Source organism: Vulpes vulpes, chromosome 2, assembly GCF_048418805.1.
Source record: "Vulpes vulpes isolate BD-2025 chromosome 2, VulVul3, whole genome shotgun sequence".
Lineage (NCBI taxonomy): Eukaryota > Metazoa > Chordata > Mammalia > Carnivora > Canidae > Vulpes > Vulpes vulpes.
In genome coordinates, this window is record NC_132781.1 from 93,726,080 (window position 1) to 93,751,637 (window position 25,558).

At 41.7% G+C, this 25,558-nt stretch overlaps 1 protein-coding gene across 18 annotated transcripts in view; it reads left to right on the forward strand.

Moving 5' to 3' along the window:
* The first annotated feature begins 355 nt into the window (after nucleotides 1-355).
* SVIL (supervillin) overlaps nucleotides 356-25,558 on the forward strand; it is a 153,978-nt gene continuing 128,775 nt past the window's right edge. For 17 of the 18 annotated variants that reach the window (XM_072749271.1, XM_072749273.1, XM_072749278.1 and 14 more), the window contains exon 1: nucleotides 2,040-2,091. In XM_072749271.1, coding sequence (XP_072605372.1) covers nucleotides 2,055-2,091 — 37 coding nt within the window. In that variant the 5' untranslated portion in view covers nucleotides 2,040-2,054. Of the gene's footprint in view, nucleotides 891-2,039; nucleotides 2,092-25,558 lie in introns of those variants that run through there. The other variant, XM_072749284.1, reaches the window with a different exon arrangement.

Sequence of the window (25,558 nt, forward strand, 5' to 3'; positions counted from 1 at the left end):
TGTTTAACGTATATACTGTGCGTGTCACCTACTTTCCGGCATTCGGTATCTGAGCTTTATCAGTGCTGATGTGTTCTTTTGGGATGCAAACAGTAGAATCTAAGAAATGTTTGCCCACTCAATTTTCTATTGTTGCAGCCTGTGGAGTAGACTGCTGTTGCATTTTTAATTTCTCTATAAAACAAGCTGAGAGACAATGCGAATGATCTAATTGCATTTGAAGGAGCTGCTGGCCAGGCTTGTTGCAACAGCTGATGGGCTCCTCTGAGTTTCAAGAGCTATTTATGGTAGATTAGCTGGGATCAGGGCTCTCTGGTTCAGGCCATAAAAGGCCGGTCCCATGTGGAGTTGCCCCACTGCTCCTGACGGCGCCCTCGGAGGCTGCAGCGTCCTCAGGTTTCACGTTGATTTACCCAGTAATGGATGGCCACACCAAGGCCAGATCGGGGAAGTTCAGCGTCAAGGACACCAGGGCCCTGAAAACTTCAAAAAGAAGAGTCTTTTTAATATTTTGGCGATCTTTTTTTCCAAGAAACTTTTGGGATGTAGCCTTCACCTATTTACTTGCATTTGGCATCCAAACGCCTTTTGGAAAGCACCGATCTAAATTTATCCTGTTCTGAATCATCACTTCTGATAGACGCCATCACCTGGTTTGCGCTGTGATATTTGATTTTGTACAGTGTTCCTTGGGCTAACTTTTGATATTTTGCTTTTTGTTTAGAATTTGAAAGTCGTGTTTATTGAAAGGAGCCTCAAAGCAATTACTTGAGGACATCCAAAGCCGTGTTTTGTTTATTTTTTAATTAGAAAAATCAGGAATTACAGTGTGATTCCCCCCACCCCCACCCCTTTAACTTAGAGGAACAGCGGTTAAACAGAAATTTGAAGTAAGTGAAAAATCTTCCTATAAATCTAAATGCAGTTGTATGTTAAGTACCATCTGTCTAAGCGTGCTTCCTGAGGTTTGTGGATTTCAAGCACTGGAATGTTCCTGCCAGTATGTGCTAGTTATTGCTGTTGCTCTTCTGAGTACCCTTGGGCATGTTTTTTGGTTTTGGAATGATGGGACTTTTTTTTCTTAAAAATCAAAGAACTTTCCGGTACAGAGAAGTTTGTACTAACAGTTTACTTAATATTATTTAGTAAATACATTCTGTCTAAATGTGAATACTCGAAGCCTTGGAATTAAAAGCATATTCACAATACAGAGTACTTCAATAATTTTATCACAAGTATGGGAGTGAGATTCAGAAGTCATGTTTTATTTTATTTCATTCTTGTTACTAATACATGTGAAAATGTAAATCGCCAGTGATCCTTTTATATTATCTTCGTTTTGAGGCATTTTTTTACCTTGGTACTCTGATTCTTCCAGCTTGGTTTATAAAACCTCTATTGTTCCTAAATTTAAAAAAAAGAAAAAAGAAAAGAAAAACCTCAAGCTTTCGTTCCTAGAGTTTTGAACTCTATTTCATTTTTAAATTATCCAAGAAAAAAAAAAGTGCCATCTTTAGCCATTTTAAGTCCTAGAGAGATAGCTGTGTTCTCTATAATTTCACTTAGCAATTTGCTTTTACTAAAGAATAGCAAAGAGCTATAGAAGATTGATGGCTTGTTTGACCTATTACTCCTTTAAAAAATATTTTTTATACTATATCAGATGGACCAGTAGGAACAGTAATTATTTTTATCAGGTAGAAAAACAGAATATTTATAGAGATGAGTTTCATCGGTGATACCGCTGTGGCTCTCAAACCGAATGTATCACAAGTTTAGTGGGCATTTGGAGATGCTTGGGGTGATAACTGTGGCTGGCATTTGGGGTAATGTGAAGAATTATAAATACTCTGACCATCTCACAGGGTGAAGCATGGCTCTGGCCAAAATGTTGGTGGTATTTCCTGCTGACAAAAGCGGCAAGGTATAAATGCTGCCCCCCATTCCAGGGAGAACCAACAACAGGCTGCGTATACAGGCTGCCTCTTCTCACCAAGCTAGGGAAACCCTTGAGGCACCAAACAGTTGAGTGTCCTGCCAGGAGTGGATCATCCATGCTGCTGCCCTGGGAGGGGAGAGGAGGTGATACAGGTGAGCAGAGACACTGCTCATCATGCTTCCTTCTGTTGAGAGTGGGACAATGCTTGTTAGCCTTCAAGGAAATGCCTTTTTGAAATCAACTAACTGGTGCCAGGAGCATAACTTTCAGAGTAAAATTTGGTTAAAGCACTTAGCTTTTACGTCACTTTCATTTAACAAACCAACCCAGGTATCTTGTACTTTTGAGACCTGCTCTTTCTTGGTAACCACGCCTCTGGAACATTGTGAATTTCAGTTTGGAAGGAACACCTTTTTAACAACTGGAGTCACTTAAACTTATCCAGTTGAGGATTTGAATCTAAAGGAAAGGGCCATCGGCCTTCACAGGGATGTCCCCAGAGTGGCTGCTCAAGGTTCACAGACTGTGTAGAGGCTGTGGAGGGGAATTCTTACTGTTGGACACAAAGGAAATCCTGTCCTCCCTATAGTGCTGCCTGGGCTCTTAGGACATGCGTTACAGTGATACTCACAATGACCTCCCTGTGACCGGGAGAATTCCTGGTCTGGAGCTTTCCTATAGTTCTGGGCTTTATTATTTTGTACCTCTGAACCAGAAGCCATGCTGTCACCCTTGACTCCTCTCCCTATAGGTCACCAAGGCCCCCACATCTGACTCTGAAATGATGTTCCTACCCTCCACCTCCTCCCAAGCCTGCTTATCCTTTGCCTGGTTAAGTGCATTGCCCTTAATTTGTCATTTTGCCCCCAGGTTCCCTGCCGTCCAGTCCATCCTCAAAATGACTAACCCTATAACAAGATTTGATCTTGTCACTCCTCAAAAGTTGAACCTTTCATGGTTTCCCACTAATGAAAGTAAGAGCCTGACTCCTTAGCCTCCCCGTCAGGTTCTTTCATGCCACTGTCTTACTGCCATCCCTACCAGAAATGTTCTGTCTTCCTTTGCATCCCAGGGAAGTGGTATCAAATGAGATCTTTCCAGAAGCTTCTACTGATCAGGGCTCCAGGCCTTGACTCCAAGCCTGTAGTGCAGGTTCCTGGCACTGTGTCCTGGTGCCTCCTTCCTTTGTAGGGGGTTACCCAACAAGGCACCTGGGTTTTGGCCCTCTTGCCACCCAGGATCTAGCCCAGCAGGTGAATTAATCAAATTGAATGCATTGGAATGACTTGTGGATTCTTCATATTAAAAATTAACTGTCTCTGAAATACTTTAGCCATTGTTATGTGTTATTCCCAACAGAAGTGGGTGTTCTGTGTAATATGTTCTGGTTTTTTTTTTCCATATTTAATAATGCAAGCAGATTTGTCTTAGTACAGGTGTGATGGTGTGTGTGTGTGTGTGTGTGTATATATATATATATATATATATATATATATATATATATATGCTTTTGCCAACACAGGAAATTATGGTGCATTCAGTGAAGTCAGCCACTTCATTATTGGAGCCTTGCCTAAAATGAAGAAACTGCTCTAGCGGTGTGATTTGACTTAGGTACTTTCCCCAAGCATTAACCCTGATCCCTTAGATTCAGCATCTCGGGTTGGTTTGTACTGCTGATCCCGGACCAGAATGCAGCATCCTGACATCTGGTTCAGAGACTCATTGTCTTAGGTTACTCCTAGTTGCAGGAGATTTTGAAAGACGAATTTATTCTGCCTTGAACCTTGCTTATTCTCTTCTGAAAGTTGATCCTTTAATCCCAAACAAGTTCCTAACCTACTCCAAATTGGCATTTGTATAAATACAATCAAAGAACGAGCTTTCATATTTGCCTTGGGAGAGTTGGTTCACCCATATCACAGTGCTAGATTCATCTCAGCGCGTCACTATTGGATGCTTCACTTTAATATTACACGTCTGTGTGCAGGTCTCTGAGCTGATGCCGTGGCATGAAGATGATGAAACTCCTTTCCATCCTTGGTGAAGTCATTTCCTAAAGGGGTTCGGCCACAGCTTAACAAAGCTGGAAGGGACGAACACTAGTAACGTACCATCCATGCTCGGTGCCAACCTCTTTACCTACATGATCTCATTTAATTTGTACAGTGGCCCCTAAGAAATATGACTGTCAATGTCCTCATTCTACAGGGGAAAAAACTGAGGTTGAAAGGGACTTGCCCAAGAGCCCATACCATGGGGCCAGGGTAGAGCTGAATTCAAACAGGTCCATTGGACTTCTACGCCCATCGTCAAAACCAGTGCTTCTCGGGATGTAATAAGCATCACTCGTGATCTTGTGAATGTACCGATTCTGATTCAGTGGGTCTGGGGTGGGGCAGCGATGCAGCAGAGAAGACCCCAGGTGACACTAATGTCTCTGGCGAGCACTGCCTGTGAGTGGCAGTTTTAAAGTGAGACGGATGCAGTCAGGTTGGTGGGAGATCCGAGGGCTTTCTGGGCAGTCCAGGTGGTCTTCCAGGCCAATCTGCTCCTCTGTGTTTCTCGTGCCATCCCTCCCCTGTGTTTGCTTACACAGTTGTCTCCCACTTCTCTTCTGATGTCTGCCTTTCTCCTGGCTCCTCCTCCTCACGTTGCAAACATACTCAAGTTTCTACCATCCTAAATAAAGCTCCCCTTGACCCCAGCCATGAGCTATTTCTTTCACTGCGTGTTCACTTCTCAGCACCCAGGCTCTGTGGAGCTCTCTCTCCCTCCCAGCCCCACATGACCTCCGATTGCTTTACCTCTGAGCACCCGAGCACCCCTTCGGGAGCATCCTGCCTCAGGGCCACACCGACTGCTGTGCTCTTGCACTCTCCTGACACCTGTATTATCTAAATCATGCTCTGTCTCCTCTCTGCTATGGCTTCCCTTCTTAGGGTTAGGGTGAACATTCGCTCCTCTCTCTACAGTGAATTAGAAGATCCATCCATTCCAGATGAAATGTATTCATGTGGGTTTTACAGTGTATTTTCTCTTTTTAATTAGAAGTTGTTCACTTCCAATCAACTGTTAACATCTGCATCCTAGACAACAAGCGTTGAGAGAATTGTGCTTAAAGAAAGATCAGTTCATTTCTGCGTGAAGACTCAAAGGGCTTTTATAAGTAATGTGCCTATAATTTGTGGACTGCTTTGGTTGATCAAAGGCCTCATGTTTCTTTCTGGATTTTCAGTTACATTCTGAGTACAGAAAGTCAACAGATAATTTAGGTTCAGACATATAGTATCATTGAACAGAAAAATCATGTTGGTACCTTTAGATTTTTTGAGACATCGAATATTTTAAATATTTTAACCCCCAGGCTTTTCATACATTCTAAAAACACTACTTAATTTTATCTCATTTAACCAAAAATTTAAAATATACACATGCACTTGCACAGGTATTACACATTTAACAAAACAAGCCACTCCAGCTGAAACTGAAGTGGGAAAACAGTTGATTTCCAGTACCTGAAAATACGTTGATTTAAGAAGTTGGCAATGTAAGGTAAAATAACCTTTGAAAATGTTAGTATTGTTTTGTGTAGATTTTCTTAGAAAAAAAAGTTTAAGCTAAGATTTCAGATTCTCAGGTACAGATTGGTCACAAGATTAGCCACATTTGCTAATTTTGCAATTACTTCATGCCTATAATAGTTGCTATTATGAAAGCCAAGGACAAATGACATTTTACCATCTATTACTTGTTTGCAACTATCACTTCTGGTACCTTACACAGCTAATGGCTCTATAGGTTTGAGCTAGGTTAGAAAAATAAACTCAGTCGTGCTGTTCAGAGGTAGATGGCTCCACAAATCATCATGCTCATGGTCTTAATTTCCACCAGATGTTCATTTTAGCCAGACACACATAATAGTTTGGCTTTACTATTTCATGCATTTTTGATTGAAAGTGTTGAATATTTTAAAATTCTGTGATCCGATAAATATTGTCGTGATGCAGTTGTAGAGAATGAGTAAGCTTCATGCGATGCCTTCTGCCCCGATGTGGGATCCTCCCATTTGAGATGGAATTTTTTTAGTTGGATTTGTATCAGTTCTTCTCTCTGGAGGCTTCAAGGAGCTTGCAGACATCTAACAGACCTTAAATATTTCAAAAGAGAGTTTCATTAAGTAGGTGGTAGGGAGCATAAGGGAGGAAAATAATATGAAAGCAATGATAGCAAATAAGCTTTGTGCCCTATGCACCTCAGCCCATCTCCCAAAGCTCCCTAAAACTGTTCCCCTCGCTTTCAGAGGAGGAAGAAAATTAGAAATCCAGGGTGTTTGATTCCGAGGAATGCTGGGGGCAATAGCAGAGTAAGTGGGAGTAGCCATGGTCTTCATAACTGGCTGTGTGACTTTGGGTAAGTTCTTACCCTCTCTGAGCCTTAGTTAATGAGCACTGGAATGAAGGATTTCTAAGATCCCTTCTACATATTAGGATTCTATAATTCAAAGATTTCAGAGCTTGAAAATATTCTGTCTTCCGCTGGAAACCCTCCATCTGAAAGGCTTGGTTCAAGGCAGCAGAGCAGGACCAAGTTAGAAATGTCTTAAACAGCAAGACCTATATGTTTTAAAAGGTTTTCTCACTGCACTGGTATGCTTCTGTTGATCTGTGCAGCCTTTCTCCCTTCTTGTTGGCTTGGTCTTCAGTCGTTTACTTTTGGAAGTTTCTGCCATCTCTTCAGACTGAACTCTCATTGTTTCTTTTGTGTTCATTCAAATACTCAAATTTTCTTTCCTGTAGCCTAATTTATTCTTCTTTTGCACTTTTGCTTTTTCTCTGGATGTGAGACCCCAGGGTGATCATGCCAAACCCCAGAAGGGATGCCTGAAACACAAATTTCCTGTTCAGAACAGGAGTAGGGTGTGCTAGGATTTTTTTTTCCCCTTCACATTTATTAGCTCCACTTGCCAGATAGTCATTCTTTGTCAACAATTATTCTGTGATCACTGACTGTGTGCCCGGGACTGATATTGCTTCTGAGGAAAGAAGAGTGATAAAAATCCCTGCCATCACGGGGCTTGAGTTCTAATGGACTCAAGTATGATTCTCTTCTTTTTAACCTTCTGTCTCTTTAAAGTGCTGAAATAGCAGAATTTAAAATAGCTGCCATGGTTCCTAACCCAAAGGAGGTGCTTGTTAGGTTTAGTATGTGCCTACTGTTTGCATTATTTTCTGAAATTCTCTCTTCCCCCATGTACTGATAAAGATCATAAGTTTGTTTTGAAAAAACATTTGATTTAGACATGTACAGGTCAGATACCTCTCTCAACTTTTTAAAAAGGATTTTAAGTATCATCTACACCCAGTGTGGGGCTCGAACCCCCAACCCCGAGATCAAGAGTCTCATGTTCCACCATCTGAACGAGCCAGGCGCCTTTCCCTCAATTTTTTAATTCATGTTCTCTCCACTGTCACAAAGTGCTGTCTATAAAATGTTGCTTCACTGCCGAGGTAAAGGTTGACACTGATAACTTTCAACCAAGATAACTCCAGAAATAAATCATTAAATCACCTTGACTTCTTTCTTACTTTCAGACTCTATCTGCTTTGAAGCTTTTATTACATTTAAAAAAGTTTAAAAATAAAGGTAGTTTTACCTGAAGATTTTGAAGTGAGTTTGAGAAGACCTGACTCACATCAGTTAAACTGTTGCGTATATCACTAGTAGTAGGAGAGAAGTTGCCTTATGACAGAAAATTTGGAATCCATAATCTGTCTTTTTGTGTGTTTTTTCTTTTTAAGATTATTTGTCTGGTCACCTTTATTACCAGGGGAAGCTGGTTTTATACTACATTGTACAGTAGCTGCCTTCCCACCTACAGTCTATGTTAGTTTTTTACATTTAATTTTGTTACATTTTTACATTTTATTTTGCACAAGTTGTAAAGGGCATTCTTGGTTCATAGGGCTATAAACATTTCAACCTTTATCCTCCACAAGGTAATTATTTCGTCAAAAGTAAATTACAATTTATTCAGTAGCTCCAGATAAAAATGCTAATCACATGGTAAATGAATGCTCTAAGATTGGAGGAGAAGAAATTACCTTGATATTTTAATGGAGAGAGTTTCCTTGAGCTAATTTTTATTCATAGCATCTCTTTGGCTAATGTGAGGGCTGCTGCTGATTTCTATAATTAATGAGCTCAAGTTAGAAAAAAAATAAAAAAAGACTAATAAGGAGATAACTTAGGGCAGCATAAAGCCAAGGTTATTATTGCAGAGAAGTTGTGTCTCAAGTGACCACTGTGAAACATGCTCTTGTAGAGCTTTTTTTTTTTTTTTTTTTTTTTTTTTTAAGATTTTATTGAGAGAGAAGGAGAGTGAGAGTGAGGAAGACAGGAAGGAAAAAAGGAGAAGACTCCCCGCTGAGCAGGGAGCCAGACACAGTGCTGGATCCCAGGACCCTGAGATCATGACCTGAGCCAAAATCAGATGCTTAACCGACTGAGCCACCCAGGCTCCCTGAGCGTATGTTTTAAAGAGGTCCATGAACAGGCTTTCGAAGGCTACAATATTTCCCAAAAACTATATGGAAAAATGTTCCTTTTTTTGAAAGTGCGTTTAGTGGAGGTGACGATCCATTGTCTTCCATTTTTTTACCAGAGGGGCTGTGACTCCCATGAGAAACTAAAGTCACGTTCTAACTATTTGTATAGAAATGAAGATCTATGAAACTCCTGGAGGTGCATTTGGGGCCCCCCCTGGGATGTGTGATATTTCAGCATCCACCTGCTGAGACAGGGTCAGGGCAGGGTCTGGGTCGCCAATGTCCAGCAGAACTTCCCATGTTAGTGGACGTGATCTCAGGTTGGTGCTGTTCTGTAAGGTGGCCACCAGCCACAGGTGGCTGTTAGCACTTGGAAACGTAGCGGGTACAACTGAGGAATTGAACTTTTAAATTACTTTTAATTAGTTTAAACTGCATTAACCTTCTGTGTTGGGCGTTGCAGGTCCAGAAGAAATGGATTTGTGCTTTGTGCATCTGCTGATAGGAGTTGGGGAGCTGTAGGGTCTCACCTGTTGACAGAGCCACGTGGTGGGTGATGCTTGGGTTGCAGAGGGAAAATAGCAAATACTGTGCTTTTCAAAAGAAACTAAAAACTTATCCAATCTGAGGAAACTTTCCTGTAGATTCCCTCTTCCTCTCACTTGCCCACAAATATACCCAGTGCACATGTGCACACACACAGTATGGTCCTTTAAGTTCTTTGTGGCCCTGACCACAGTAAATATTCATTTCCACACTTTACTTGTATATCCAAAGATCCATGCTTTATAGTCTCAACATCGCTAGTCACATGAGTTGGAACCTTCAGCCTGATATCATAGCAACACCTGCTTGATGATCAGCATGGATGCGAAGGTTGTGAATCCAGCAGCAAAGTGGTTTGGTCTGGTGAGGGAGGCAGGGGGTGGGGAGGGCGGTCAGGAGGGGAAGTCACTGGTGCTTAATCTGATAAATTGCCAGCATGTCCTTTGGCGGCTTTATTTATTTATTTTTTTTCCTAAATTTGTGTCTTGATTTAAAGTGATGCGGTATTGTGAGAAATTACTTTATGTGATTTGGTGTTTAGCTTTTTTTATACTTACGGGTAGAAACTAAAGCTGCCTTTTGGGTACCAGGGATGTGGTATGTATGACGGAGGAGATTTTTATGTGCTGGTGACTCCTGTGATGGCCCCTATGTCACAAACATACAGAACACACATCCATTCATCCTGGTTATTTTTGAGTACTTACCAGGGTGACTAATGATACTGAGTATTTCCCCCAAATGTCTGTGGCTGATGAACCCCGTGAGTGTAGAACGCAGTGCCAGGCAGTGTGATGGGGAGCCCAGAGGGAGCCCTGCCAACCTGCACATGTCACTTAAGCTCACATCCCAACATCAAGGTGTTGACCCACACTGTCACAGGCTGCTTGAACTTTCAAGCCCCTGGGGCTTGTGACTGTATAGCTTTTCATTAGAATCTTTATGATTAAAATGAGCCCATAAACAGAAGAGAACAGGAATTCTTGGGCACAGAAGGACATGGCCTAAGGTGTGTTAGAGTTGAGAAAGGGCCAGCTGACATCCAGGGCTGTTGCCCACAGTCCAGGTGGTTGGTGAGGGGCTGTTGGGAGCCCAGGGAATTGCTCCTTCCCTCTGCACCCCGGGCTCAGACTTCGATGGTATCCCTGTGTGCCAGGGTGCCATGGGCCTCCACCCTCTGCTTTTGCACCTACATTCCCCTGAGTGTGGAATGCCACTCCTCGCCAGCCCTCAGAGCCTTCCGGCCTCAGGGAGCTTGCTGCCTTCCCAGGAAACTCTCCTGGGGGCCACCTTTCAGCTTCTGCAGCAATTGGCTGGGCTGCGCCAGCTCAGAGACAGACCTGGTGGCCTCATGTGTAGAATAACATAAGCTGGTCAGATGGTTGTCCACTCTGCTGCCTTCCATTTAAAAATCTTAACAGACTAGAGTGATGTTTCACTCTACAAGTGCAACGAGTAGCTGAAAACGTATTTTCTATTGGAAAAGAATGTGGTGATCCATTATTAAATACCCCGAATGGAGAGGCAGGGGCAGTTCCCTATTGCCCCAAGTAACCTTGCGTCCAGTGTGCATGAATAAATGTGGTTAATTAGATTAGGTGACCATATAGCAAAAACAATTCAGCTCAGCTGTTAAGCTGAATAGATGTTTTTAAAATAACCAACAGAGTTGACGCTCCTCGTTGCCACCTGACCCTCTGGTTTGTTGGAGGGGTGGGGGCATATTTAGGGGCCAGTAAAAGGCAGGGCAGCCACCTCTGCTTCCTCCTCTGTCCTGCTCCCCCTCTTTCTCCTTTCCTCTTCTTCTCTTCTCTTTTCCCATTTCTTTTCTTTCCCCTCCTCTTCTTTCTCTCCCTCTTCCTTTCCTCTTTTTGTCTTCTTCCAATTTTTTTTTCTATTTTCTTTTCTCTTGCTGCTTCTCTTATCTTCCGCTAAATCAAGACATAAGCATCATGGCCATGGATATCTGTAAGTTTTGCCCACTATACTACCGTGTGTGATTTTTATAATATGTGTGTATGTGTACAGATGACCTATTTATAGACACAAAATCTCCCTTTACCCAATTCTGATAACCTTTCATCATCCAATTAATACTTTAGATGACCTTTGAAAAATTATTGTATTCTGCAATGTGGAATCTGATTTTTAGGCATCATTATATTTTGTAGAAAGAGACCTGTCTTGTTAGAGCAAATTGGCTATCTTTCCACTGTGTTATGCTTATGTGTGTATTATATATCTACTCATGGATATGTATGAACAACAACCAAAAAATACCTATTTTCATTTTTTTTTCTACTTACATTTTTCACTATGTGGTTTGCCATAAGGGGAAAGTAAGTACTGTCCGTGGTGGGTTAATTTTAGTAGAGCAAAAATAAAAAAATCAAGCCTCCGCTTTTGCTTTGGTGTTCGTCAACTCAAATGTAAAATTAGAAGTGTGGTAATTATTTGGCAGATCTGACTCTCTAAGGGAAACCATATCATAGTGTATGTGTGTATGTGTTGGCCTTTAAAAATAGATCTTGTCCTGCAAGGAGGTGAACCCACTAGGTGGCACCCACAGCGAGGCCTGTGGATTAACCCGTAGGCTTTGTCAGCAGCAGCGGAGAGTTCGAGACTCTTCCCAGACGCCTTAAATACGTCGGCTTCAGCCACATTCAGTTCATCTCTAGTGTTTTAAAAGCTAACTGCTGACGAGTAAACACTCTTGACCCTGACTATGAACATTTGTCATATGTCTGGTTAGTTTTAGTTTTTACTGACCAAAATCATTTTGGCAGCAGAGTCCTTAAAGTTTGACAGCCCGACAAATTATACAGAATCCCTTGTTTTTCTCACATGGGCTTTGACTGTGACTCACAGTCCATTTGAAAACATTGCTTCTCTGGTACTGCATATCTCCTTAAATATATATTCTTGATCCAATGAAATATAGAAAAGAACTTAAACATTGGATGACTGAAAAAAAAAAGAATGTTGTGGGGCTCTGTGTCCTCTGTCAGTCCTCTGAGGAATTCAAAGAGGATCATTAGAGTTTCTGTTTAGATTCTGGAGGCTTCAACTGCTGTTCTTTCTCTGCTTTTCCGTTGGGGGATTTGGTTATTGTCCTCCTGGGCTACTTAAAGTGATGGCAAAGCCACCCGGATCTTGATTGGCCACTTTGAGCACAGATCCCCTGCCATGTGCTTGTGGCTCTTCAGGTGCTTGGTGGCCACACCACTGCTCTGCACTCCGGGTGTCTGCTCAAAGGCCACAGCTGTTCCTGGGAAACAAGGCAGCAGAGGGTTTGAGGCAGAGACCTATTGACTGTGAAAGCTCCCAGTGATTCCCCTGCGTCTGCCATGACCATTGGATCTGGACAGTCACACATGAGTAGAACGAGGGCATTTGGGTTTCGTCAGTGGTTGAGAGGCTCCCGACTGCACCAGGAGAAGCAGAGCTGAGGAAGGCTTGGGTCTGACCGTGCTTTGACTTTTGGTTTGTGCGGTCACTAATCCAGAAAAATTCTGCCTGCGGCCCCAGAGGCCATGCGTCTTCTCTGCAGCATGCCGTAATCAGAAACAAACACACAAACAAAAAAATAGTGTTTTCTTTTCCACAGCGTTATGGACATCAAGTAAAACTTGAATTTTACAAACTCTAACATAAATCTTCCCCTCCCTAAGAATCATGTGTTGAGGTCTTGATTCTTAAAATGAACTGTATCCAGCTGTTGGGTTTTTGGCTGATTCTAGAACTATGTGTAAAATCAGATCTATGTAACATTCTTCCACCCTGAAGAGGACTGGATTCACCAGCCTCCCAGGAGAACATTTCTCTCCCTTTCGCTTGTGTGAGATGCTCACAAGTGGTCTTGCCACACTGCAGCTATCCACAGTCACTATTTAGCAGTTCCTAGGACAGTCGCGCGATTAGCGGTTCCTAGGATGGTTCCTTGTGGAGCATGATGTTGACCATGTTTGAGGACTGGTAAACCTCAACATCTCGGCCGGATTGTGGAATATTCAAGGAGGCATCTGTCTTCTAAATCGTTCCCCACTCCTCCTTGTCCAAGGAGAGCCACACAGAAATGAACTTGAGAAGAGTTTAATCCTTCTTTGAAATATGGAGCCATTGGCAATAAGTTGACTTTTATGCCTTGAAGGGTGCACAGAAACCTGTCTTGGTCACCTGGAAAGATCCTTCCAAAGCCCCTCTCCATAAGTGGTTTCCTTTCACACACCTTATGGAGTTTTTTAGTCAAGTAGACAGAATTTCTTAATGTGAATTGGCTGGTTTTCTAGTTGACTTAGATTTAAATAGCCAGATAACAGCACGAAGAACAGACATAGACGCAGACACACACACACACACACACACACACACAGCCCTACCTGTGGAAAACTTGGGCACACGAGAGAATATTCTAGAGCCTCCCAGAGCTGGGCTCTGTGTGGACCTGGCCCCAGGCAGAACAGCTTTGCTTGAGTGTACTCTGGCTGCACACCGTACTCTCTCATAATAGGATTAGGCAAAAGAATTAACGTATTATTTGAAATTGAAAATGAAACATGTCGTTGTTAAGATAAATGCATGACCTATCATGCACTTTACATAGAAAATATGGATGCAGTATAGTAAATCCTAGTAGCAAATTAACAAGTTTTCAATGTGAGATTTTATTTATGTGAATTCTGTCTTACATATCATTTTATTGTAGAGTTTATTTGATTTGGGGACAACTTGCATGTATATATACCCTAATTGCCTGAGCTCTGGTGTTTTAGAACAGGTTTACATGTTTTTGTCCTAAAGCTAGGAATATAATTTCCACAAATAGTAATGGTTTCATAAACCACCCAGTTATATGTTGAAAGTATCTTGAGTTGATAAGTATTTAAAAACTAAACATGGTCTTCTTTAGAAGTATATTATTTAGGTGGGGCATTATGTGAGTTCTTGCAGATTGTGTAGGAAATGCATCAACTTAAGTTCAAAGTTGTAGAAGTGAATGTGAGGAAGTTGGGGTGAGAGTTTGAAGTACAGGGAACTCTTTAATTATTCTGAAAATTAGTTATTTCAAAGTGGCAAATATTTTTAAGCATATCTAAACAGGATTTAGAAAATGGTTTTATAATGATACTTACTTATATTGGTATGTTTGATATTTAGGACTTCTAACCATAACTGCTCCAATAATTGGTACAGAGCAAGTGGTTCATACATAGTTGTACAGTGAAGAAATGAATGAATGGGATAAATACACAAACACATGCACATGCATACATACATGTGCTCACACACACAAACACACATGAATTAGCCAAAAGCATAAAGAATGGAAAGCCTGTTTGATGTCTTCATCTGCCAAGCTCTTTAGTGAAAATTTTGCTTTGTAACACTTCTGATTCATTCAAGCCTTCTTCCGGAAGAAAGTAATTAAATGTTTTGTTTTAAGCAGTTCCATTTTTATACTGCAGGTGACAAGTGAGGAGCGACCAGTTTTTAGCTTTAAATGAAATGAGTAATTAAACACAGAAGGTACTGCCAGTAATATTGCAATAAAATCTGTCATTAATCCAGTTCTGTGTTGAATTTGCTTTGTGTATTGATGGGGAAACTATGCTAAATAATGCACTGGTGAATTTTTTTTAAATAACTGAGAGAATTAGGATGTTTTTAAAAGGTTCAAAAACAAGGTGGCAAATAGCTAGAAAGTTGTTTCATTAAATTTAAAGCAAATAAGAACAGATCATTTTGATAGGATCATTTTAATAATAGCAATTTAAAAATTGCTGTTTCTTTTTTTTTTCTTAAGATTTTGTTTATTTATTCATCAGAGACACTGAGAAAGAGAGAGAGAGAGAGAGAGAAAGAGAGAGAGGCAGAGACACAGGCAGAGGGAGAAGCAGGCTCCATGCAGGGAGCCCCAGCTGGGATTCGATCATGTGTCTCCAGGATTATGCTCTGGGCTGAAGGCGGCGCTAACTGCTGAGCAATCCAGGCTGCCCCAAATTACTGTGTTTCTTAAATAGATACTGTTTTTGCCTTAAAAGATTTGCTAATGATTCACTTATTTGAAAGTTCAAACCTGGTGTCTGACTGCAGGCTCACTCTGGGGCCTCTAGAACTGAACTCGATAGGTTCAGATTTCAACATAGTTAGTTACTACTGGTATTAGCACAGGCGGGGAATTCAGATTCTGTCCCAATTTCTTTATCTGTAAAATGGAAATGATAATAGTACATGGCACATAGAATTGTTTTGAGGATTAAATGGGCTGAGTGCTGTTTTGAGGATTGAAAGTGTCATTTGTTGGATGGCAATGTTGATTTAGAGATTATTATTATTAACCCTCATTGGGACTAAGACGATATATAGGTTTCAATTTTAGCCTTAAGCTATAAGGATTTTTTTGGCTAAAACTTTATTACAGTACTTTTTATAACTTTGGTGTTAAAAGTAGGTGATTTGAACCAGTGATTTCTTTGAATATAGGGAAATGATTCATATCCTTTAATTAAAAATTTTTTAAAAAAATATGTCCTTAGTAATGGTAATGGCTACTCATGATGCCAGAGCAATCATTCCAAAGCCAGTTTCCTGAGTATGTGGAGCTCAGTACATCAGACTTAACCAGCATTCTGTAGCAGGTTTACACCGAGAAAGCCTTGATCATAAATCTTACACATCCCATAAGGGGAATGGAAAATTTTCCTTCTTTTGTGGAGTTGGGTAAGTTTTTGGAACTCATATGTAAGAGGATTATCTGGACTTCAAGTACCTATAGGCTTTTTAAAAACATACATAAAAGAAGAGTTTGTTCTTCTTCAAATGTCAAATGGCATATTTATTCATCTAGAGGAAATTCTGAATTAATTGAAATAAGATATTCAACAAGAATCCTATCATTGTCAGTTTGAAATAGATCATTGTTCATCAAGGTGATTGTTTTCTAAGATTGAATGATCATTAGAATTGCTTGATAAAGCTCTTGAAAAATATAGTTTGTTGGGCCCCATCCCAAACCTGTGTACTCATACTTAGGGGGTAAGGACTGTAATCCTCCCGCAAGTGATTCTGATGCACAGCATGGTGGGTCTCACTGGCATTGGCTTCTTGTCCCTTCCTCTGTAGCATTTTGGTCCAATGCCTCCCCATCCATCTGGCATGTGAATGGATCCACCTGCAGTGGAGCTTTGTGAACATTGTTCCAATTATCTGTATGGTCAGGACATAGGTGATTAGGAAAAACCTACTTACAAGGATCTAAGGATATTTTGAAAATGGAATATTCCTTTGCTAAATTTTTGTGCTTTTTAAACTGTGTAACATCTCTTAGAGAAATCATATTTAGGGGCACCCTGGGTGGCTCAGTTGGTTAAACATCTGCCTTTGGTTCAGGTCATGATCCTGGGGTCCTAGGATCGAGCCCCATGTTGGGCTCCCTGTGGAGTGGGGAGCCTGCTTTTCCCTCTCCCTGTGCCTCTCCCCCAACTTGTACTCTATCTCTCAAATAAATAAATAAGTTCTTGAAAGAGAAAAGAAAAATCATATTTAAAATTCAAGAGAATTCATGATATCCTCTTATTTTTATCAGATCAAAGCTCCAGAGCTGTTTCGTTGAAATATAAGTTATTTGTTCAACTGTAGTATACCTAGGCAGAGCACACAGGGGAAGATAGCACTGCTCCCAGACCCTGACTTCTCACAGTAAGAAAATCAAGTGGCTGTTTATAAATGATTCACTATAATTCAGTCCAACTGAGAGTGGAGATCATTTCTAATCCCATCATTGCCATCATGCTTGGATGTAAAGAATGCTTAGTCATTCTATTACCTGATGTCATTTCCAACACACAAGAAGCTAGAAGAGGGGTGAAAGGACAGCAGAAGACTCTAAAAAGTTTTCCCTGAGAATAACTAGAATGAGGGGATTAAGTTTCTGTTGGCCATTAAGAACCTGTGGTCAGTTGTAACTGCCTGGGTTTCTCCAGATTCCCAGGACCTTTGCTCAGATGACCTCAGCACCCTGCTGGCACACACCTGCCACCCAAGTCCAAACACATTCTCTTCTTACTTGTAATGGGAGTAAGGGCTGAGAATTGATATTTTCTGAGATAGTTGGGGAAGTGAGTCCCAGCAACATTTGGGTCGTCCTCTCTAGCAGATAGAATATTTCTATAGAAGAGGAGGCACCATTTTGCTGACAGGTTTCACGCCATGCCACGACTCACCTCCTCCCCCTGTGGCATTTGGTATTTCCTGCAGCTTTATGTCTGGAATGATAGATTCTCCCCCTTGTTGCTGGCATGGCCTCTTTTTTTTTTCTTTTATAATATCCATATATAACCTTGAACATTGAGACTACCCCCAGTGTTAGGGTCCCAGGAAACCAGCTGGCTCGAGTCACCTTGAAGGATTCACTCTGAATTCTGTATGGTTGAGATTGGAAGTCCTCCAAGCCATTGCTTGACCTCTGAGATACCTCTCTCCCTCACCTGTAGAATACTATGGAACTGGGAACCTGTCCAGTTTATAGACTCATCTAACAGTAGTCAACACGATCTTCTGGGTACCTCTTGAATTCAAGAACTTCTCTACCTTTGGCATTGGTTTATTCCCCATTCCCCTCCAGAATACCCCTGGATGTTGTGAAATGTCAAGTAATTTTTATCTTAAACAAGGAGTGGCATTTGAACCATCATATGTCATAGGAACATGCCTACCAGAGCTAAAAATAGCCTCTTATCACATCCTGTCCTGGCTTGGGAACAGTTGGGGATGAGTAACCACTTGCCCCTTATTGGCAGTTCTTCCCTGCTGTTGTCACTATCCGGGATGAGCCAGCACTATGCCTGCACCAGTGTCAGGCCTTTACATTTGAAGCAGTTAAAGATTTTATAAAGAAGGGCTTTCAGGTGCTTCTAGACATTAAAAGTTTGAAGGAGCAATGTACTCAAGACTATGAATGACCTCTCCTCCTACCAAATAAAAGTAAACCAAGAATTACCTTAAGAGGGATTTAGGTGAGGCATGAGGAGACTGTTGAATTCTAAGAGATTGTGTAGACACTGGAGAAGGAAAAGGTAAGATTCCCCTTGGGCACTTTGTGAATGTTACAGAAGTATTACTGTTAACCATAAATGCAAAAAAGAAAGCAAGATGTTATGTATTGAAAGATCGGAATAAAGTAGATCCAATGTGTGTGGCAAATATAAAATAGTTGATCCCTCTGTACACAAAGGCATCTTGGAGGTTGGTGTAAGCAAGCAGTGCTCTGGGTACTGTAGAGCCTCAGGCAGCTCAGAAGCTTAAAGGTGAGTGCCCTCACAAGCATTCACAAGTTGATGGACTGTGTCATAAAGTATAGGGTTGAGGAGCAAGAGGGAGTTCGGGGAGTCTTCACAGATGTAAAAGGTGGGTAGGATATTAGTAAGTGGAACAATGGAGGTTGGTGGGCAGGAGGGAAGTGCCAACAAAGGTAGAATGAATGGACACTGCTCAGGCAAGGAGAGCCCTGAATGATAGGATACGTGGAATGTGTTTCTTGGCCACAGGAAACCTTGGGAGTTTGGGCCCTGTGAAGGATGGGTTGGAGCGGGTGGCACTGAGGTAGCTAGGAGGCAGGACTGTATGAGTTTGAGAGCACCCTGATGGCAGCAGGAAGACAAGGGAAGGGGCCAGAGTGGTGTGGGCAGAGTCACCTGAGGGGTCGACAGGATGTAGACATTGTCAGAATGGAAGAGACACTATGGGATCACTTACTTAACATCCACAGGGGCTCATAGGAAGGAAATAAGAAAAAGGAGAGGCTTGCTCTGACTTCACAGCCCTGAGCTTGCTTTGTCTTCACTGGTTCATCCTGCTGAAGGTTAGGCGGGGTCAGCAGGAAAGCAGGCATGGCACAGTGTCCCCAGCGAGAAAGGGTTTTGCTGCAGTAATAATGCCAATCTTCACCTTGGCGATCTCGAGGTATCTCCCAGTAGAGAACCAGTCGTTCCACTGCAAGTCTGTGGGTAGCCTAATGATCCTTAAGGGCCTTTTATGACTTTCCTTAGAAATCCAAACCTGGGATCCCTGGGTGGCGCAGCGGTTTGGCGCCTGCCTTTGGCCCAGGGCGCGATCCTGGAGACCCGGGATCGAATCCCACGTCAGGCTCCCGGTGCATGGAGCCTGCTTCTCCCTCTGCCTGTGTCTCTGCCTCTCTCTCTCTCTCTCTCTCTGTGACTATAATAAATAAATAAAAAAAAATTAAAAAAAAAAAAAAAAAAGAAATCCAAACCTGAGGGCACCTGGGTGGCCCAGTGGTTGAGCATCTGCCTTTGGCTCAGGCGGTGATCCTGGGGTCCAGGAATCGAGTCCCACTTCAGGCTCCCTGAGGGAGCCTACTTCTCCCTCTGCCTATGTCTCTGCCTCTCTCTGTGTCTCTCATGAGTAAATAAATAAAATCTAAAAAAAAAGAAAAAGAAAAAAAGAAATCCAAACCTGTCTTGCAGTACCGTCAATCACAAATTATTTATTGAATAAAAATAAAAGCTTATCAAAAGGCCAAGAGTCCCACAACTCCCACAGTGTGCTTTGTCACATCTTCTGCTTATTCCAGATTCCCAGCTCCTTGAACCTGGCCCATGGATGGGATGAGAAGGATGACAGAAAGGCCTTGGCATGACTTGGCTTGCTCCCTGCTCTGCTTCAAGGATGTGGCCTGGGTCATGGTGCAAGTGAACCAGGGCCTCTGAGCATCTTTTTGAGGTGGAGAGCAAGAACTTGACCCTGTCAAAAGCTATACCTCCAAATAGCCTGCTCAAATACTTATGGAAAGAAGAGACCACGTATACTAAAGCAATAAAATGGATAAAATATCAAGGAATAACTTAACATGAAATATGTGAGATCTATGTGTAGAAACCTGTTAAACATTCCTAAAGAATTCAAAAAGAATTTGAAAAAAAGTAGAATGGCATACCTCATGTTCTAGAATAGGAAAATTCAAGATCATGAATATATCCTTTTTTCCTCAATTCCACACATTCCTAATAAAATATCCACTATTTAAAAAAAAAAAGTAGTTAAGTGGAGTCTCAAGTTCATGTGGATAAATATACAAGAGCAACCACTTAGTAAGTGAATTGTAAAGCCTTAATTACATTGTAACAAAAAGGTAGTCCTGGTGTGTGAATAAACAGAACAGTGGAACAGATTAGAAATCTAGAAATAGTCCCCAAAATATATGGAAATAAATAAAATAAATGGGGGGAAAGTGGGATTTAAAATCAATGGGGAAAACTAGACTGCTGAATGTTCAGACAACTGCATAACCAAGTGGAAAAATAATTAAGTTGTATCCTATTCCAGGATAAATTTTTAATAGATCAAATATTTGGTTACATGTTTAAAAAAAAATAGACCACAAATACATCCTGATTTGAACAAACCAACTGTATAAAGACATTGTTGAGGCAATCGGAGAAAATTGAATGTTGTTGGTCAAGTATTAGATGATATGAAATAGCTTGTTAATTTTGTTATATATTATAGTAGCATGATAGCCATGAAAGAAAATGTCTACAATGTTTTTAAGTGTATATTGAAGTATACAGGGGTAAAATGACTTGATATCTTAGGTTTGCTTTAAAATGGTATTGTACAGAGAGAACGAATAGAAGCTGCAAGTATGGCAAAACCTTGATAATTGAATCTAGTGGTAGGCACAGGGGAGTTCGTTGTAGCATTGTCTACTCTGTATAGATTTACATTTTTTTAAAAAAGCCAAAATGAAACAGGAAAAATTTCTTCAGAGCTGTGGGCTTGGCAGACTTTTCTTACTGATTTACAGTGTAGAAGTCATGTAATAAAAGATTGATAAGAATTAACTGTATTTTAAAGACACTATCACTTTCCTACTGGAGGGGAAAAAAAAAAAAAAAACCACCACCAAAGAGAAAGAAAAAGCTAGGAAAACTACCTGCAACTCATATCACAGGCTATGTGGATAATATATTACTATGTAAACTTCTAGAAATCCTAGGAAAACAAAACAAACAAAAAAACACTGTAGGAAAATTGGCAAAGCATCTCAACTGACAAAAAGAGAAAGGACATTTAAATAGGTCTAAAATATGTGAAAAAACAAAACAAAACATTCCACTGCATTCAGAGTAAGAGAAATAAAAATGTCCTGTGACCAGGAAGCCTCAGAATAGCGAAAACTTAGAAGTCAGCTGTGAACTGGGAAACCAAGAACCATTGTTGATGGGAATGAGAATGTCACCATGTCGGTGAAGAGCGATGTGGCAGGTGCAGCCAGAACACCTTCAGGGAGGCTTCATTTACGTCACAGGTTATATACTGCAGCTCTGTGTCAGACAGCAGACTAGAAACTTTGGTGCCCATCAGAGGGGGACTGGGTCAGTCAAGTGTGGAATCCTGTGCAGTTGTGGCAGATGAGGGCAATGCAGGGCAATGCTGTCTGTGCTCCTGGAGGGACAGATCTCTGAAGAACAGGGCCAAAGGTTCTCCGTATTTGGGCATAAAAGAGGAGAGGCATTCGTGTGGATTTTCTTGCATAAGGAAACTGTAAGGACAGATGAGATGAATCACTGGCAACTAGGAAACAAGGGAGAGGGCTGGAAGGTCTCCTGGCTAGGCTTCTCCTACTTTGGGGGATTCACATGTAATTCAGGAAATTACATAAGATGGCTCTTAAAAGATTGTACCGTGAGCTCAGTACATGAGAGTCACCTTCGCAGGTCAAGTTCTGGCTTTATGTATTACATCTATTAGCAATATAATTTTATATGAATTGAGTTAAAAGTCCAAAAATAACAGTTAGGTCATTTGAAAACATATGCCTCAGGTGCCCATTAAATGGGCTTTTCAATATACATTTTGTTCAGAATGTGATCTGACCAGCCCTCGGTGGCCACTTGGATTAAGTAAGATGTTGTGGGTGTTGCGAGGGGAAAGGCCCCCGTCATCCATTCCTCTGTCATTCCTCCGCCTTCCTCTCAATCCAGCCAGCTTCTCTATTAAATGTGAATACCACGTATGTTTCAAAACTACAGGTGAAGAAACGAGATGAACTGTCTGGCCATAAATTATATCCTGGTTTTTGGGAGAGTTTTTAGCCTGGAACCAGAGCTGCTTCACTTGTGTTTGGGACTTCAAGTATTTGCTTGCTGGATGCTTTTTCTTTTTCTTTCTTTTTTTAAAAAAAATTTATTTCATTAAATTTTTTACAGAGAGTGAGCATGTGAGAAGCAGAGGGTGGGAGGCATATGGAGAGGAGAGAGGGAAAGAATCTTAAGCAGACTCCAGGCTCAGCACAGAGCCTGTGTGAGGTTCATTCCTCAAACCTGAGATCATGAGCTGAGCCAGAATCAACAGTGACCGACTGACTGAGCCACCTGGGTGCCTTTCATTTTTCCTTTTAAAAGCTGTAGGTTTGCACCTGTTGGTTTCACACCACGCGCCGCAGAACTCTGTGACAGAGATTGCTATGTTTCATCGTTTGGGAGGCAAAAGTATTCATCTCTCTCCTCCCCTATTTTGCTCTTCTTTATAAGAAAGAAAGAGGGAGTCTTTGCATTTCCACTGTGTTTACTGGGTAAGAGGATGAGAGAGAAAGGCGGGGTTTGGGGGGCTCCTTCACAGGATTACTCCTTCGCCTAGGACTGAGTGCTCTGCATGGCAGCAACTGTGTCCCGCTCAGCACTTGCTTCCATTGGACTCCATGGAGGGAAAAGAAGGAACTCCGAGCATCCAGTGGTCAGGCCCTTAGAAAATAGTTCCTCATCATCTTAATGGGAATGTAAAGATTTTAAAGAGGTTGTTTTGTTTTGTTTCTCTCCTCTTTCTTTTAGACATTAGACTTAGTCATCTTTCAGACTTGACAGTTTTGGTCTTTAAACATTATTATTGCAAAGCCGTGAAAACCGCAGCTCATCAATTTCACACAGTTTACAGGTATTTGCTTAGAAAGTAGGAACCGACACCCGTTTATATTGTGTCCTGAATGGAGACGTTTGTGTATGCTTTCTTGCCTAAATCATTCTGGTGGTGAGCACTTAACCGGCCCCAGCCCTTTGGTGGGAGAGTGTAGCCTTCCTGTCTAGTGGAGCGGGGAACCCCCCTGCCCTGGAGCAGCGAGAGGAGGGAGAGGCAGGCGAGGCCTTGGGATTTCCGAAGATGCTCCACAGCGGTGAGCAGGACGTGTTCTCCTTACCGCAAAATAATCAAAACTGCATTGGTGTGGATAACTGTTTAGGATGGCTAAAAGCTCCATATGCTGTTAAGAGCAAAAAGGTCAAAATATAACCTAATAATCCAGAGCCCCATGTTTTAAAAGAACACTCTTCCAAATCTCTCACCAGGATACCAAACACTCACTGATTTGGATGAAGTGGAATTTACAGGGATCCTGGCAGGCAGTGAACTAGTAAAAAAAAAAGAGAAACAGGAGAGTAAAACTGGATAATGATCCAAGAGCACAGAATGGACAGATGATGAGTTGGGAGGGGATGTGTGTGTATGTGTGCTGGGAAGGGGTGCTGGACAGAAGAACGGATGGAGAGGGAAAGCATGGTGGACAGCAACAGATGATAGACCAGGTAGTGGTATCTACAGAAGCCTGCCTGATGGGGCGCCTGGGTGGCTCAGTCAGTTAGTTAGCATCTGCCTTTGGCTCCGGTCAGGATCCTGGGGTCCTGGGATCGAGCCCCACATCGGGCTTCCTGCTCAGTGGGTAGCCTGCTTCTTCCTCTCCCTCTCCATCTCCCCTTGCTTGTGCTCTCTCACTCTCTCTGCTGGAACAGAGAGCTTTGTTATAGACAGGAGTGTCCTCATTCCTTAGAAAAACCTAACTTCCAGTTAGTTGGGGCATAACTGGCCTTAGAGCAACAGAACTAGAAAACACCAGTGCTGGGGTTTGAACTCCTATCTGTCTAAATAACCCTGGCTGTTGACCTCCGGGCACCTGTTTGCATTAAGTATAGTCTGTGGCCTGTCATTAGTTGCCTACAATGGTATCGGTAAAGCTGAAAGCCACAGGTTCAATCCTGAAATGGGCCTCAGGCAAGATTGCATTATTTAGTTGTAGATTGTACATCGGGCTCCTCCCAAAATTGGGGCCTAGAAGTGGCTGGGTGCTAGGGTGAAGGTGTATAGCTTACATAGCTTACTGGTTTACACACTTTTCCTCTTTTTAGAGAAATACATTAGAATGCACTGCTCCCTAATACTGATTAAGAGGCATCTTTTTCACAGGTGAAAAAGAGCACTTTCTATCTTCATCATCCTTTTTAGCTCCAACTCTGGGCTTTGGTAAATCTGATGTGTGCATTGGTTTTAGATTAAAATGTGGCATGTGGTATTTGGGAAAACAAAGTGAACAAATAAAACTCTAGGGGGGGATTTTTTTTTTTTTTTTTTTTTTGTAATGGCTTTTCTCTGGGAACTTATTTATGTTGGTATTGTTAGCTGTTTTCCTTGGATGACAAACTTGTATAATTGTAGTAACATGTTTCTGAGATACAGAGTATGAAAACCACAACAGAATATAAAGCTTTCAAGTTAGCACATGAATAATGTAGATTAATGACAGAGAGACACGGGCCAGCAAAGAGGGTTTTGAAGAAAGAACGCTGCAGACTCTGGGGGAGTGCCTGGGTCCTGTGGTTAGATCTGATTTCTAGAAGTGCATTGCTTGCCATCTGAGTGTTAGAAGTGAACTGGCATTTAATCATAATATGTATCAGTGTAATTTGGATCAGGGGGTCCTTCCAACTACCATCTCCTATAAGAGGGATCCCCTGGCATGGAGCCCATTTTAGTGATGAAGCTCTTTCATTTGAATGAGATGAATGTTTGAATCCCATATTCTCTAATAATGTTTGTTTAAATACATGACCTTGCGACAAACTTATTATATAAATGGTGCTGCTGTTTAAAAAAGAAATGGTTAAGTTGTTACAGTTTTGCCTTTGCTGCTGTCTCTACCTGAGCCTACCTGCATGCATTCCCTCATCCAATGGGAAGGTGCAGGGAGCTGTGGTCCTCACCCAGGCGGCAGCCCTGTATCCTCTCTCTGGGGAAGCTCTTACAAGATCCCCTAACCTGGTCCAGCCTAGAGATAGATTCTGGTGCCATGGGCCTGGGGTGTGGCTGGGGCATGGGGAGGTTTTTAGGCTCCTCAGGAGTGGCTGACACTCTGCTGCAGTGGAGAACTGTTAAACCAGAGGGTTCCCAAAGTCCTTTCCAACCCTACAGGTAACTGATTCTACCATGAGGTACCAAATGAATTTAGCCTCACCTTCCTGATTTCTAGTCTGTGTCATACATAACTAATGACCGAAATTCAGTTAAAATTTTCTGTGATTTTTGTAAGACTATCATTTCGCCCCAAATGCTAAGTAGTAGAGCATCTTCTTTTTGCTACTTGTAGGGTATTTTTTTTTGCGTTCATTTGTGGGCTACGTGTAAAAGATACTTTTTCCCTACCTCCACCTTGTGCATTCAGAATGACAGGCATTTAGAATAG